Genomic DNA, 15108 nt, shown 5'->3' with positions numbered 1-15108 from the left:
CTTTCTACATCCCAGTACTAGTGTGTTGGGGTCCAAGTTTCAACATGAGTTTTCATGGGGACAAACCATATTCGAACCACAGCAGTCTATTAGCATTTCTGGGTTGCAGTGCTGGTATTTCCACTCTAGAAATTAGGAGAGGAAACCAACCAAACAAACAAAAAATCCCATCTTTTTTTGAAGTCCAAGAAATCCCATCTGCAGTACTAATTTCATTTTATTCTTCCAAGGCTATGAAATGGCAAAACTCATATAAAACATGAACAAACTGAGTTTTGCAGATTCAGTGATTTATTCAAATTTTTATGACTAGGAAGAATTTGAATCTTGGAATCCAAGTAATAATAATATTTAGAATTCAGTGAGCACCTCCTCTATATATACTAGGTTATAGTCAAGCACTTTACTTACATGCCTTAATTCTGACAGCAACCTTGGAGGGCAAATAATTACTACCATTTTACTGTGTTGAATCTGAGGCCTAGAGAGCTAAGAGATTTGAACTAAGAGAACTAGAGAACACGAGAGCTAGAACTGGTATTCAAACACATTTTCCTGATTCCTAAATTCATGCTTTGTTGCAGTCCATTCTGAATTCATAGTCTATCCATGTCCTATATTGTCAAGACTTATTTTAAACATAGGTCAAGAATTGACAATTGGGCTGGGGATGTATCTCAAGCGATAACGTGCTCACCTGGCATGCGTGGGTCACTGGGTTCAATTCTCAGCACCACATAAAATAAAGATGTTGTGTCCACCGAAAACTGAAAAATAAATATTAAAAAATTCTCTCTCTCTCTCTCTCTCTCTCTCTCCCCCCCCCCTTAAAAAAATCAATGTCTTTATGAAAAAAAAAAAGAATTGGCAATAATGTGTTCTTAGGTCAAGTAACCTTTTAATAATAGTTTCTCTATTTGTAAAGCGGGGATAATAATATACAACTGCCAGTGTTGGGAGGTTTCAATATGGCTATGCACAGTGTCTCTGCCACTTTCTCAGTTACCACTATAACTTCCTCTACCCTCACTCTCTAGCTTTTCTCAGCAGAGTTTTCCTTCTTTACTTTTTTGACTTTGAGATAGAAGGCTAGGAATCTTCTTTATCTGGTTGAGAAAACCAAGGATTAGCAAGGGAGAAGAAAATGCCAAGCAGCAATATTCTGGTTTACCTTAAAACTCTGCTTACATTGTTGAATTAAATGAGTCTCTGGTAGATATTTTATCCAACTTCTGGGGCATGATGACAAGTGGCAGACTTCAGTAGTAATTCAGAGACCAAGGATTGTCTCAGGACACAAGTAGGGCAGGTGGAAACAAACAAACAAACAAACACACACACACACACAAAAGACAGGTAGCACAACTTAGACTATATCCAAGGGGTTAGAACACGTAGTATACTGTCTGAAGTAGTTTGGAGGAAAGATGGGAGGAATGACCAAAGTGAAGAATATGGAGACCCTCTGAAGAATAATGGTTCAGTGCTGACTAGAGGTTGGTGAAGGAAGAAAAGAATAAGCAAGGGATTTGGTTAGAACTAAACAAAGTATGGGTGGGGTTTGTCTCCGCATAATCCATTTTGCCTTCTATTCTCCCCCTCACTCCACATCCCCACACTCTATTAGCAACCATCATTTGATTTGAAAAACAATTTATTTACTTTAATTTTTTTTAGGTTTATGGCATATAGTTTAGGTAAACACACATACAAGGAGAAAGGAGAAGGGGAAATGGAGGTGTCAGAAGCAAAGCTGAGTGACAGTGAAAAACAATTTAAATTGGTTTCATAGAACCAAAGTCAGAAGATTTTAAAAGCCGGATCAAATGGAAATGAACTTCATCAGGCTCTTAATAATAGTTATAGAAATGAATTTCTTTTCTCTCTCCTTTTTTTTGGTTCTCTTCTCAAGTTTCTGGGGATTGAACTCAGGGCTCTATGGTTGTTAGGCAAGTGCTCTATGACAGCTACATTGCCAGCCTTAATGGATTGTTTTTAAGTGTTCTGCATATGTGAAAATGGGAGGCCTTGCTGAAAATTTGTAGAGGTAAATTTTTTCAAGTAAGAATAAGATTCATGATAATATGGTATTATATATATATATGTTATATATATATAAATGATAGTAATACTCTTTGACCTCAAAATATTTTTTTGATACCAGAAAAAAAAAAAAAGAAAAAACAAAACCCAAAACAACAAAAAAATTGGAGGTAACCTAAATATCCAATAGTAATGTATTACTGAAATATTTTTTATATCCATGTTGATAATAATTATATATGGTTTTAAAAATCATGTTTTAGATAAGTATTTCTAAATGAGGAAATACTTATTGTTTATTAGAAATTGATAAAAAATGCTGTGTGTGGAAAGATATCAAATTTAATAGTGAATATAACATGGATAAAAGTTATAAGAATACACACCAAAATTTTTTATGATGGGAATGTAGATGTTTTGAAGTAATTTCTAAAATGTGTTTATCTACAACAAATATAAATGAAAAAAGAAAAAAAAATTCCTAAGTAGTAAGAGAAATAATAACAAGAGGAAGTTTTTAACAGAAAGACTAATGTTTAAATTAAGAGCTAAAGAATTTAGATATAACGTTTCTCACAAATACGTATATATTTATATTTATATATGTAGATTTTTTAGTCATATCTTTTTACTAGTAGTTGGATTTTTTAAAATATATTTTCTTGTTTTTCCCAAAGATGTACTCCTCTGTCTTTTCAGTCCCCAAATGCTGATTTTGAATGTTTTGAATATTTTTCAGAGTACCAAGTTGTTGGTTAATTCAAGTGGAGGAATATATAACTCATGACCATCTTTCTTTTCCGTTAACATCAGCTTTTACCATATGATTTCCTTTTATCACTTTGGTCAAGAGGAGGGGTGGAACTTTTTGAGTTGGAGTGTCATTTAGAAGTAATTCATTTCTGCTTTTTGTCTTACTGTCTCTAAGGGATCCAGGACCAAAAAGGCCTACTTATTCCTCATTTTTGGTTCAGTTGCCTCCATCTGCATCACTACATGGCACAAATACAGGTAACATCTGCCTTTATTTCCTCAGAGCTTTGTACTTTATCCCACTTATTCTAGAGATATGGTATTTAATTACAAATGGCTGGACATGAGATTGAGATTGGTAGGCAAGTATTTATTGATTGCATTAGAATTGTATTAACTCTGAAAGATATGAAAACTGAAGTTTACCATTTTCTCTTTCTCAATATGCTATGAGTTTTGCTCTTTGCTATCAAAATAAAGGAAGAGGGATTTGGGAAGTTTTTTTATTTTAATTTGGGTCTAATGATTTAAATATTATCCATCTTGAAGATTTTAAAGAAAGATCTTTTTCTTAGGAAACTAGAGGAAACATGAATAATTCAATTTAGAAAAATTTGTACATTAAAAAACTTAGAAAAGAATACAGTTACATGTGCAATTTTTTGTATTTGCTATTTCATGGATGTAATCTTATTGAACTGATTAAGATGCAAAGTAAATTTTAAATATTTACTACTTATTTCTATATTGATATCCATTACTAGATTGAATCTTTTACTCATGTTAACTAATGAATGCCTATTGACAAATTTTATTTTTACATAGACTCGTTTCTGTCATCGTCACACACTAGAAAATTATTCAGAAAATCTTCATGTACATGAAATTATTTGGGATTGAAAATGCAGGTATTTGGGCTTCAACCCAAGAGATTTTTATTTATTACATTTTGTACAGGGCACTGGAATCTAAAACAGTTTGCAATATTAATCCTTGAATAATTATTTTGCTGATAGTGTCTGCAATATACTTGGAGAAACACTGGTATAGTCATGCAATATAAGTATTTTTTATATGTATGCCAGATCATGTGTAAGTTTTTTATGTATATTAAGCAGGTCTTAAAGCTAGATAAATTTTATTTTTATTCTAATTTGTTACATATGGCTGCAGAATGTATTACATTTCATATTACACATAGAGGACATTTTTTCATATTTCTGATTGTATACAAGGCATATTCATACCATTCTTGTCTTCTTACAAGAACATGGAAGTTTTTAAAAAGCAAAGGTATTTTTATTTTTCAGAATGCTTTGAATTGACAGTTTAAAAGTGCTTTCAGAATACTTTGATTTGACAGTTTTATTTGAATTGACAATTTATAAGTGTTTTGGTGGTTTGAGGTGGAAACAATTTGGCCTAACATTTGCATATGTATATTGAACATTTTAAGCAAAATTGGCTGGGCCAATAGGAGCATAATCTATTCATGGATTTTTCTCTTTATATTTTTTAATAACCCTGACAGTGATTAACTAGGTGCATAAATGACTTAAACAGAATTTTTATTTTAAATTTACTTATTTATTTATTTTACAGTAGAATGCATTTTGACACATAGTACACAAATGGAGCACAACTTCTCATTTGTCTGGCTGTACATGGTTCAGAGTCACTCCAATAATGTAATCATACATAGATTATTACACTATGTATATAGGGTATATAAGACATATATATCCTATATACTTATGTAATAGGGTAATAATGTCTCTTTCTACTGTCCTTTTCATCCCCACCACCTCACCCCTCCCCTCACTTCCTTCTACACAAACCAAAGTTCCTTCATTCTTCCCTATCCCCCCACCCCACTCTGGATCAACATCCACTTATCAGAGAAAACATTCGGCTTTTGTTTTTTTGGTATTGGCTTATTTCACTTAGCATGGTATTCTCTAGTTCCATCCATTTACCTGCAAATGCCATAATTTCATTCTTCTTTAACTAATATTCCATTGTGTATATGTAACACATTTTCTTTATCCATTCATCTGTTGAAGGACATCTAGGTTTGTTCCGTAGTTTAGCTATTGTGAATTGAGCTGCTGTAAATGTGGCTGCGTCACTGTGGTATGCTGATTTTAAGTCCTTTGAGTATAAACAGAAGAGTGGGATAGCTGGGTCAAATGGTGGATCCATTCCAAGTTTTCTGAGAAATCTTCATACTGCTTTCCATAGTGATTGCATTAATTTGCAGTCCCACCAACAATGTATGAGTGTACCTTTTCCCCCACATCCTTGCCAACACTTATTATTGCTTATATTTTTGATAATTGCCATTCTGACTGGAATGAGATAAAATCTGAGAGTAGTTTTGATTTGCATTTCTCTAATTGCCAGAGATGTTGAAAAATTTTTCATGTTTGTTGATCTATTGTATTTCTTCTTCTGTAAAGTATCTTTAATCAGAAATTTGAAAGATGTTTCATTTCTTTCATAAATAAGGTTCAGTCTACAAGCTTTATGCACTTAAAGGAGTTAATAAACACACACCCACAGATACATGTACACATACATACCTCTCAGCATCAAATCCTGGTTTGTTTATATAGGCTCACATTTTCATTTCTTCTTTATATAGAAGTCATCATATGGCAAGGTTTTTAATGTGAAACACACTTCTCTTCTAATTCTAAAGATGAGCAATCAGGAGGTGACTTATTCAACCCTGAGATTTCTTCAGTCTCCTTCAGAATCACCGAGTAGATTAAGGAGTGATTCTACTCAGAGTCCTAGAAAAGCTGTTGACAAAGGTATATATTTAAGCATCTAAATTAATGTTTATTGTGAATTGCCCAAATTTTGCAATTTGAATAAAAATTCTATTTGCACTTCTGGTTTTCTGCTGGTAATATGAACCATAAATAGGATAGAGTTGTAGAATGAAGTCTTTAAAAAATTTTGTGACAATGGGAAAATGAGTAAATATTTTTGAATTTGAGAAACTAATGGGATGTTTTGATTCAAATTGGACCAAAAAAATTTATGAGGGCTTTAAAAGTAAAGGACATACTGAAGTCTGAAGAAACATTGAATTTTCTAGAGAAATAAAATTCTTAGAGAAATGAAAAGCTTATGTTAAGAGTGATATTTTCACTTAGACAAAAGATATTTTAGGTATCTTAAATAGTTACCAAACTTTAATGGTAATGAAGCAGCAAAAATTTTCAAATCAGGGAGGAGTTCTAATTTTTTGATTCTGTATTTCTATTCTCCTTTCAAATATTGTCAAAATTAAACTCTAAGTTGAAAACTTACTTCTTTGATTTAGTGATTATCAGAGATACAGGCTTCAGATACCAAGGACTTCAAAAGCATAAGAGTAAATATAGTATTGCCTAGAGAAAACGATAATTGATGAAAGAAAACAGAAAGTTGATTTCTAGAAATTCCTTTAAGTATGGCCCTCTATCCAATTTGAGCTTCAGAGTATTCACTTTTGGCTATTAATTTATCAAAACTACTGACTTGGGGCTGGGGATGTGGCTCAAGCGGTAGCACGCTCGCCTGGCATGCGTGCAGCCTGGGTTCGATCCTTAGCACCACATACAAACAAAGATGTTGTGTCCGCCGAAAACTAAAAAATAAATATTAAAAAAAAATTAAAAAAACTACTGACTTATCTTTCTCTCCTCTACATGATTGTTTACGATCATAAGGACTGGGAGTACACATCAACTTGGGGTCTTCTATATGAATTGTGTCTATTGCCTTTGGTGTTTTTGTAAGGGATGTGCTTTTAGAATCCTATAGAACTGTTCCTACATGCAGGATTTATACAATTGGCATGTCAACTAGAAACCTAAAACTTGAAAATTGTAATTCCTAGATTACAATTTAAATCAACTTGTATAATATGTTTTTTAAAAAAATTTTATTTCCTTTTTTCATATGGTTTCCCACATTAAGGTTAATAGTGGGCCATAGCTTTTTCTGTGATGCTTATTTTCTTCTTTTTTCATTTAAAGAGTTTTCTGTGCCCTGGAACTTTATTGCAGTGACTCTTGGAATTTTCTGTTTACTTTTGTTGACGACAGTCATAGTGTTGGTGATCAAGAGTGAGTAACTGAAATCCATTTTTTCTTAATCTGAGTACTGAGCTTTAGACACTAATTGTACAGACTTTAACATGCTTCATCCATTAGTTCCTGTCTGTAGTCAGGGAAAGACTTAGGTGGCTCTGAACTTTGAGTGAGGCTTTTTTTCCTGGACATATTGCAGTGTCATTTTAATATTACTTACCTATTCCATGGACTCTGAGGCTGTGGTGAGCTATACACTTAATCTGATACATGGTCATAATTCTTCTGGTAGAGGATTGAGTGAAATTCTGCCATGGTATTCAGGTTATCATGAACCTGAGTTAAACATTTTTGAGAAGTAACTGTTCAAAGAAACTATAGCTTTTTCTTCTAATAATATAATTAGGAAATAGCTTATTAAAAATATGTATGTAGATGTTAAATGATCTTGAATTTAAACTTTATCTTTTTTTAAAATTCTGTCTTATCTTTAGAGAAAATCATTGATATATTATTATTAGATAAAATTAAATATCCCAATATTATTTTCTTGGTCCTATGGGCATTCCATCTGCTTCAATAATAGTTATGCCACCTCCTCATGTTTCTTAGTTCAGATTTTCATACTCAAAAGATGTATTAAATATTGACTGATTGATTTTTACTTTGATACTTATTTATTAAAAATGAACTAAACTGAAAGGTAAGGTGTTATCATCAAAATTTTATTCACATAGCTTATTTCTTATTTTACATTAAAGTTGCTAATACTGAGAAATTTGATGATTCCATTTCTATGATAAGTTCACTGAGGTGTTACTTTCTAAATGTCAAATTACTAATATGAGTTGGTTGTCAAAATGAAGCTTTTTCTTTTGGCTTAAATTTCAATGTTTATTCATTATGAATACTTTTTTGTATTACATCTATGCTGTTAATTTTAGTTATTCAGTGTGTTCAAGAAAAACATCACCAGCAGGAAATTCTAAGAAACATCAGCAAAGAGTATGACATTATGAAAAATGACGACTACTTAAAGGAACAAGTTTGGATAAATAAGTCTTTAGAATATGATAGTCTCAAAAATAAAACCCTTCATTTGGAATCAAATCATGAGAACAAATGTCATAAGAAAATTAAGATCTATTCAGATTTTTTGCAAAATAAAGGTATGGAGGAAATCTTGATTTAAATTACTATTTAAATAATATTATTTAAATAATTGCACTATTTCTTTTCCTTCAGAAGCTTTGAAGTCTAATAAACTGGGTTATAATACTAGTGATCTCTGGGCCTACTGGAAAGAAATTTGATTTGTCCCTCTTAGATATGATGTAGGTATTTGGGTGTGCTTATTTCAAGTATAGGGTTGGGGCCCCCAGAAGCCATACTTGGATTAGTAGGACCCTATATAGTGTCCCCAATTCAACTGCTATTCTTAAATTCCTACTCCTTTCAGAAGGTGAAAATATGTCAGTTACCCTGAAAATTCAGAGCATTTTGTTCCTGCAGGAAAATCAGACTCCTACTCTGTTGCTAACATTGGACATGGAGGCTGTCATTAAAAGTATATTTAGGCAAAAATGGGCTCAAGGACTTTTATTTGGATACTATTTTAAAAATAATTTTTGTGTATATATGTGTTTTCATTCTGCTATGGCTTCATATATTTGGTAGATAGATTTATGACCAGTGTAAATACTTATTACCTGCAGTATATCGGCAAGATTTTCCATATGGTTGATGTTTGTGCAATTCTGTGATAATGCCATCAAAACACCCAAGAGATACAAATGTTAAATTTCATGCAGTAAATTGTTACCTTGCATAATGACCTGATTATCTTGAATTGAGTTGATTAATCAACAAGTACTAAATATTTACTTAGGATTTAGAGTTTATAAAGACCTTTTTCATGTGTAATCTCACTTTGGTATTGTGGGATTTACTGTCTCTTATTAAAGGATGAATACTATTTACAAATTCCGTACATTATGACATAAATAAGAGAAAAAAAAGTTACAAAAAATGTTTCTCATATTTAGACGTCATTCCAGAATCCAGCATTCTTATCTGTTAGATATATCGTATAAGTAGAATCATGAAATATTATTTTTCTTCTGTGATTGGCTGATTTCATTCAGCATAACATCCTCAAGGATCATCATGTTGTCACATAGAAAGAATTTACTTCTTTTTAGAGGTTGAACAATATATTTTCATATGTAAACATATTATTTTAGGTTGTTTTCATCTTGGCTGTTGTAAATAGTACTGCATTGAACATGAGAGTGTGGATATCTCTTGGTATTCCAGAATTTTGGTGATCCTCATATTGTCATTACTGATAGCAATGAGATATTATTTAGACACAGAGGACTAATAAATGTATTTCTCTAGTTGACAGACTACCAGATAATAAATTTAAAGTTTCATATTATGTGTTGTAGGTTTGATCTGTGAAGGCCAATGGTCCTGTTATGGAGTAAAATGTTATTATTTTACCAAGAACAAAGAAAAATGGGAGGGATGTAAGAAAACTTGCCAAGACAATGGATTATCCCTTTTGAAGATAAATGATAAAGATGAACAGGTATTATGAACTCACATCCACTTTTTTTTTTCTCTTGGATGCTGTCACTTACCCTTGGATCTAAGATACTGAGGACAGGCAGGGGTTCAGAAGGAGGGACCTTCACCTATTCTTTGTGTTCTGTCTGTTATGTGGGCAAAAATTATATAATTGAAAGTTTCCTGGAAGATTCCTACCTGCTAAGAAGTATATAAACCGGCTATCTATCTATCTGTATAATCTGTAAGTATTCTATCTGTATAATCTATTATGATAACCATTATTATTAAGGACACAGTTTGGTTCTTTGCAGTCATTTCCCTTTCAAAGGAGTCTGTAAGAGTAACAGAAAAATATTCCCTTCCCTGAATGATATTTAACCCTTTGATAAATTACAGCCTGAACCAACAGTTATTTATCCCTATAAAATGGCAACTTTGGGCTGGGGATATAGCTTGGTTGGTAAAGTGTTTAATAAATAAAAACTTAGAACTTCCTGGAATCAAATTTATCTCTACCACTTACTAGCTGAGTGACTTCAGGTAAATGACTTAACCTCTCTGGCCGCCTTGAAAACTGGAGATGATTTTTAAAAAACATTTATTGTTTAGTTGGACACAATATCTTTATTTATTTATTTTTATGGGTGCTGAGGATTGAACCCAGTGCCTCGCATGTGGTAGGCAAGCACTCTACCGCTGAGCCACAACCCCAGCCCCACAAAATAGAGATGAGTTTAAGGACCATAAAAGTGATAACAGTTTTACCAGCTAGTCTCATGATGATTTTCATTGCATACATAGGCAATATTTACTTGGTTAATGTTCTTATATAAGAATATATAAAAGTGTGTATCATTTAAAATCTCAGCATAAAAGAATTCCTGATATCAAGTCATGAAATAATTTTGTTTGATATGGTAAAATATAGTTAAACATATATTTTAAAATCCACTTAGTCATTTAATCTAACATTAAGTGCTATATCACTCTGATATATTTCATTTTAGATAGTAGATTCTTCCAAATATTTTTCCCTTTTACTTCTTTCAGTGCTGAACTACAGAAAGACTTTCTCGTAGGATACTGAAGCTGTAATGTGCACCCTTTTCACATAATACTTCTTACTTTAGTAAATATGTTTTGAAGATTCCTTTTACTTAAAGTTGTGTGGTGATCATTTTTTCATATTCTTCATTATTCTTTTGGAGTAGGAATTTGAATAGTTTTGTAAAGTGTCAAAAATGATTTAACAATTTAAATATTTATTATTGCTAAATAGGTTTTTACATTATCCATGTTTTTAATAATTTACAAAAGTTATACTTTTAAAATAAATAATCTACTAGTGGAAAATTACTTTGGAAAATGAAAATGCAAGGATTGAAGAGAGAGAGGTAGAGGAGAATTAGCAGAGTACTGGTCACAGGAACACCTGGCCTTATGACCTGTCATTCTCTTTGTTTATCTAATAGATGAGAATTTTGTGACATAATGTTTTTTGTTTCCTGTATAGGCCTTCCTTAAAAAACAGACTTGTAAAAATAATTACTGGATTGGATTATCATATGATGAATGTGAAGGGAAATGGAAATGGGTTGACAGTGACACATCTTCTGGAATGTGAGTTTCTGGAATACATTCAAACTCTACCATTAGTGTGGGAGTTGGAAGGATTATGTCTGGAATGAATATTCTCTCATTTCACACAATTTAACACATTTTCAAATGGAAGTCACTGGTGAAAATAAGAAGAATGGGTTATAAAGTGTTTTAGAAAGTATAGTTAAAAAAGGAAGAGAGGTGTCATACAGAGTTATTAATAATAATAGTAGTATGATGCTCAGAAGTATGTGTTATGAGATGCAGAAAATGAAACAATCATAACTTTTTTGATGGCGGCACTCTACCACAGAATTCCATCCCTACCCCCTGACCTCCATTACAAAATTTATTTTGAGACAGGGTCTTACTAAGTTGCCCAGGTTTGCCTTGAATTTGTGATCCTCTTCTCAGAAGCTAGGATTACAGTGTGCTTGAGAGATTATAGGTGTGCACCACTACACCTGGCTCAAAATCATGAATCATGAATCATGAATTTTAAGGTGACGTGATTGGACCATCTGACTTAGCTACAATGAATATTCTGAATATCCCAAACATTCATTTGAAACTTCTTTATATAATTAGTTTATACGTATGTTTGTTTATGTTATTTATTGACATGAATATAAGAATTTGCATATATATACAATCATTCATATGAATATACATACCTTCCATTTTGAATTGCAGCAGTATGTAAACAATTAGGTTTACATTTAGTTCTAATCTGCCATAAAATTGTTCATTATTTAGAAATATTAAGTATTGTATTTTTATTTCTAGGAATTCTCTTTTGTGTTTTCAAATAATCTTGCTAGACATTCATATTTTCAAGCTGCCTTTTATTTCTTAAAACAGAGTGAAACATATTTCACATTTGATATCTGATAATTCTAGTATTTTTCTGTTATTTCTGCTGGCTTTTTTCATGATATAATTTTCTTTCCTTATCTATTTCTTCTTCTTTTTTTGGGGGGGGGGTTACTGAGGATTGAACTCAGAGGCACTTTATCATTGAGCCATATCCCCAACCCTTTATATTTTTTATTTTGAGACAAGGAAGTTGCTTAGGGCCTTACTAAGTTGCTAAAGTTGGCCTTGAGCTTTTGATCCTCCTGCCTCAGCTTCCTGAGTCACTGGGATTATAGGCATTCACCACCATGTCTGGCCATGATACAATTTTCTTTGTGGTGTTTAGGAATTTTTTTTCCCTCTTTAAGCTGCAGTGGAAACTATTTGAGGTCTGAGATGAAGATGGTGGCTTCCTCAAGAAAAAAATTGCTTTAGTTGGATGTTTGGCAGCACTGAATCTGGTCCACTTTTCACTTGGGGTGGGCAAGTATTGGAGCTCTGAGTTGTAAACCTGCAAAAAATGACCTGAAATCACCTTGACATACTTGTATTTTCCAAGGACACTGTTAGATAAATTACTCTGGAGGTCATAAAACAGAAAGACTCACAGGCCAAATTAAGATGCTCAGATCAGATGGTAAATCAAATCCACCTAGAACCCGTAGCTCAATGCAAAGGGAAAGATATAGGTAGGCTGTCATAGATACAGTAAGGTACAAGATGGGGAGAGGGCCATCTGAAACCTGGGTCAAGCAATCTTTTTATGCCCTGATGCTCTCTGCAGCAGAATCCTTCCCTGATGACAGTGTGGGTTATAGGGCCAGATTTGAGGTTTGAGTTATGAGGGCTGAAAAGAGAAAAACTATTGTGGTCAGCACACATATTTTCTCTACTGGGGAGTCACAGTAGCATATAAGCCTGGCTACAACTTTACCTCTCCAATTAACCTTATGAGCAGTTTTATGAGTTTAATTTGTGTTAATTGGGCAGGGGCTAGAATGCATGTCACCAATGGGAGATGGAATGACCTTGTGAATGTTGAGGATATGCTTCATGTATATTTTGTACATAGTTAGTGTCTGCTTAGTCTTCTTTTTTGTTTATGTTTATCACACATGATTTACTTACTGTATCTATACCTAACATTTCTCATAGGTTACTAATTTACCTATCTCTTCAAAACATCTTATGTGTTCTACCTATGCCTCACAAGTTACTTGGTTTCATTTATCTTTCTTATTTGTTTCTTATCCAATAGCAGATTTGAATATTTTAAATAATGTATCAAATATGTATTACATGATTTTGTGATTTTGAATTCTTTGTGATTTTGAATTCTTAGGTGAGGTTATTCTTTTTTTTTTCCTTCTGCTTAAATCTAAGGTTCAAGATAGTTCCTAGGGACTTTTACTGATGATATATCCCTTTGAGTTCTCAGCACTAGGTAGCTTGTGTGGCATTCATTATTTAGAATCCCCATGATGTAGAATTTATCATTCATCCTACTGTATCTATTAAGGGACAATCTTCCCTCAGTGCTTCACTTATCCTTTTCAGTTCCACCTTTACTTAAGCCTCAGCCTCTATAGACATTTGCTTCTTACCAAAAAGTTTTCAATTTTTTCTATTCAACATTTAGAATTATTTTCCACTGGAAGGTAGTTCTGGTACTTAGTACACCATTTTGCTGAAACTGATGTCCTGCTATAGACAGTACAGTTAATGAATTATCATGTTTTACCAATAACTGCTAGATATGGGGTGGAGGAGGAAACGATACAAAACAAACAAAAACTTCAATCAAGAAATCTTATCTCTAACTATATTCTAATTTTCCTTTAAAATATAGACATATGAGACCTGGTTATGTGTTACAGAAATTATTTTTAGTCTTTCACTTTATTGAAAAGATTGACATAAGAAAGCATGTTTGGGCTGGGGTTGTGGCTCAGTGGTAGAGCGCGTGCATAGCATGTGTGAGGCACTGGGTTCAATCCCCGGTACCACATAAAAAAAAAATAAAAAACAAATGAAATAAAGGTATTGTGTCCATCTACAAATAAAAAAAGATTTTAAAAAAGAAACCATGCTTAGTATATTGTAATCCCATGGTAATATTGTAAATTAAATGTTGTCTAATGATCCAAAAATTGCCAGTGTAAACATGGGGGATTATGAGTGTGATAAAGAGACATGATTCTATTTAATGGGCCTACAGCAAAAGAAAATCTCATAATTAAGTTATGATTAATATTTCTATATTCTGAATATTTAAGCAATAGAATTTTATATCATGATTTATATTATTATAAACTTCAGAATTAAAGAGTTGCCCCCCCTGTTTTCTCTTCTGTAGTCATCTTCCCGTAATGATGTCTCCTGCAAGAGGACATTGTGTTTTTTTATCTGCAGCAAGAGAAGTTGCTATTGAATGCAATAATAGCTACAATTGTATTTGTGAAAAAAGACTGTAAAGTATTTCATCTGCTTTAATGTGTGATGAGAATAAAAGGTAAACATGGAATATTGTAGTTTTTGTTTGTTTACAGTCATAATTTGTGATTACTTTCAAATAAATGTTTTTGACTTCTGCTATGGAAGCAGAGAGAGATGAGCTGCAAGAGGAAGAAAATGTCTTTTTTCATTACATGACTAGGAAATCAGATGCCATGTTTTTTTTTTTTTTTTTTTTGTAGAAAAGAGAGGAAGAAGAGCCTGTCTGTGGAGAGCAGTTTCCCTTTTCTGTAATGGCACTGAGGATTTATTCTTCTTTTCTTTTTCCTGAGACATCCTTAGAACCAATTAAAGAACCCTGATAAATAGGATCAATCATTTCAATGTCTTCTGGCTTTTATAATACATTTAAGAACTAGAATATAGTTGTGTTTTGTTCACATCTAAAGCTTACCTCATCTTTAAAATATTTTTTATTTTGTCATAAAATATAATTTTTAACATACTGAATAATTGCAAGGATAGTTCAAAGAATTCCCACATAACATTCACCCGAATTATCAGTTACAATTGTTTATATTTTGCTTTATGGTTTATATTCTACCCCCACCCACCTTTCTGTCTCTCTCTCTCCTTGCTGATCCATTTGATAATAAATGCCATCTTCTTCTTTTGTTTAAATATTTTTTAAGCACAAAAACTTGTCTTATATAGTAATACTACAATGATCAAAATCAGGAGATTT

At 32.4% G+C, this 15108-nt stretch overlaps 1 protein-coding gene across 1 annotated transcript; it reads left to right on the top strand.

The window, feature by feature from the left end:
* Positions 1-2916: 2916 nt before the first annotated feature.
* On the top strand, positions 2917-14391 carry LOC308658328 (killer cell lectin-like receptor 2). The gene is made up of 7 exons (XM_081310883.1): positions 2917-3054; positions 5441-5612; positions 6828-6917; positions 7826-8050; positions 9332-9474; positions 10969-11075; positions 14266-14391. The coding sequence occupies exons 1-7, from the start codon at positions 3040-3042 to the stop codon at positions 14381-14383; spliced, it is 870 nt and encodes a 289-aa protein (XP_081167009.1). The 5' UTR covers positions 2917-3039; the 3' UTR covers positions 14384-14391.
* The last annotated feature ends 717 nt before the right edge of the window (positions 14392-15108 follow it).

This window comes from Spermophilus citellus (assembly GCF_964194105.1).
Source record: "Spermophilus citellus genome assembly, chromosome: 10".
Classification (NCBI taxonomy): domain Eukaryota; kingdom Metazoa; phylum Chordata; class Mammalia; order Rodentia; family Sciuridae; genus Spermophilus; species Spermophilus citellus.
Note: the sequence above shows the minus strand (reverse complement) of the source record. Positions and strands in the feature narration are given on the sequence as shown.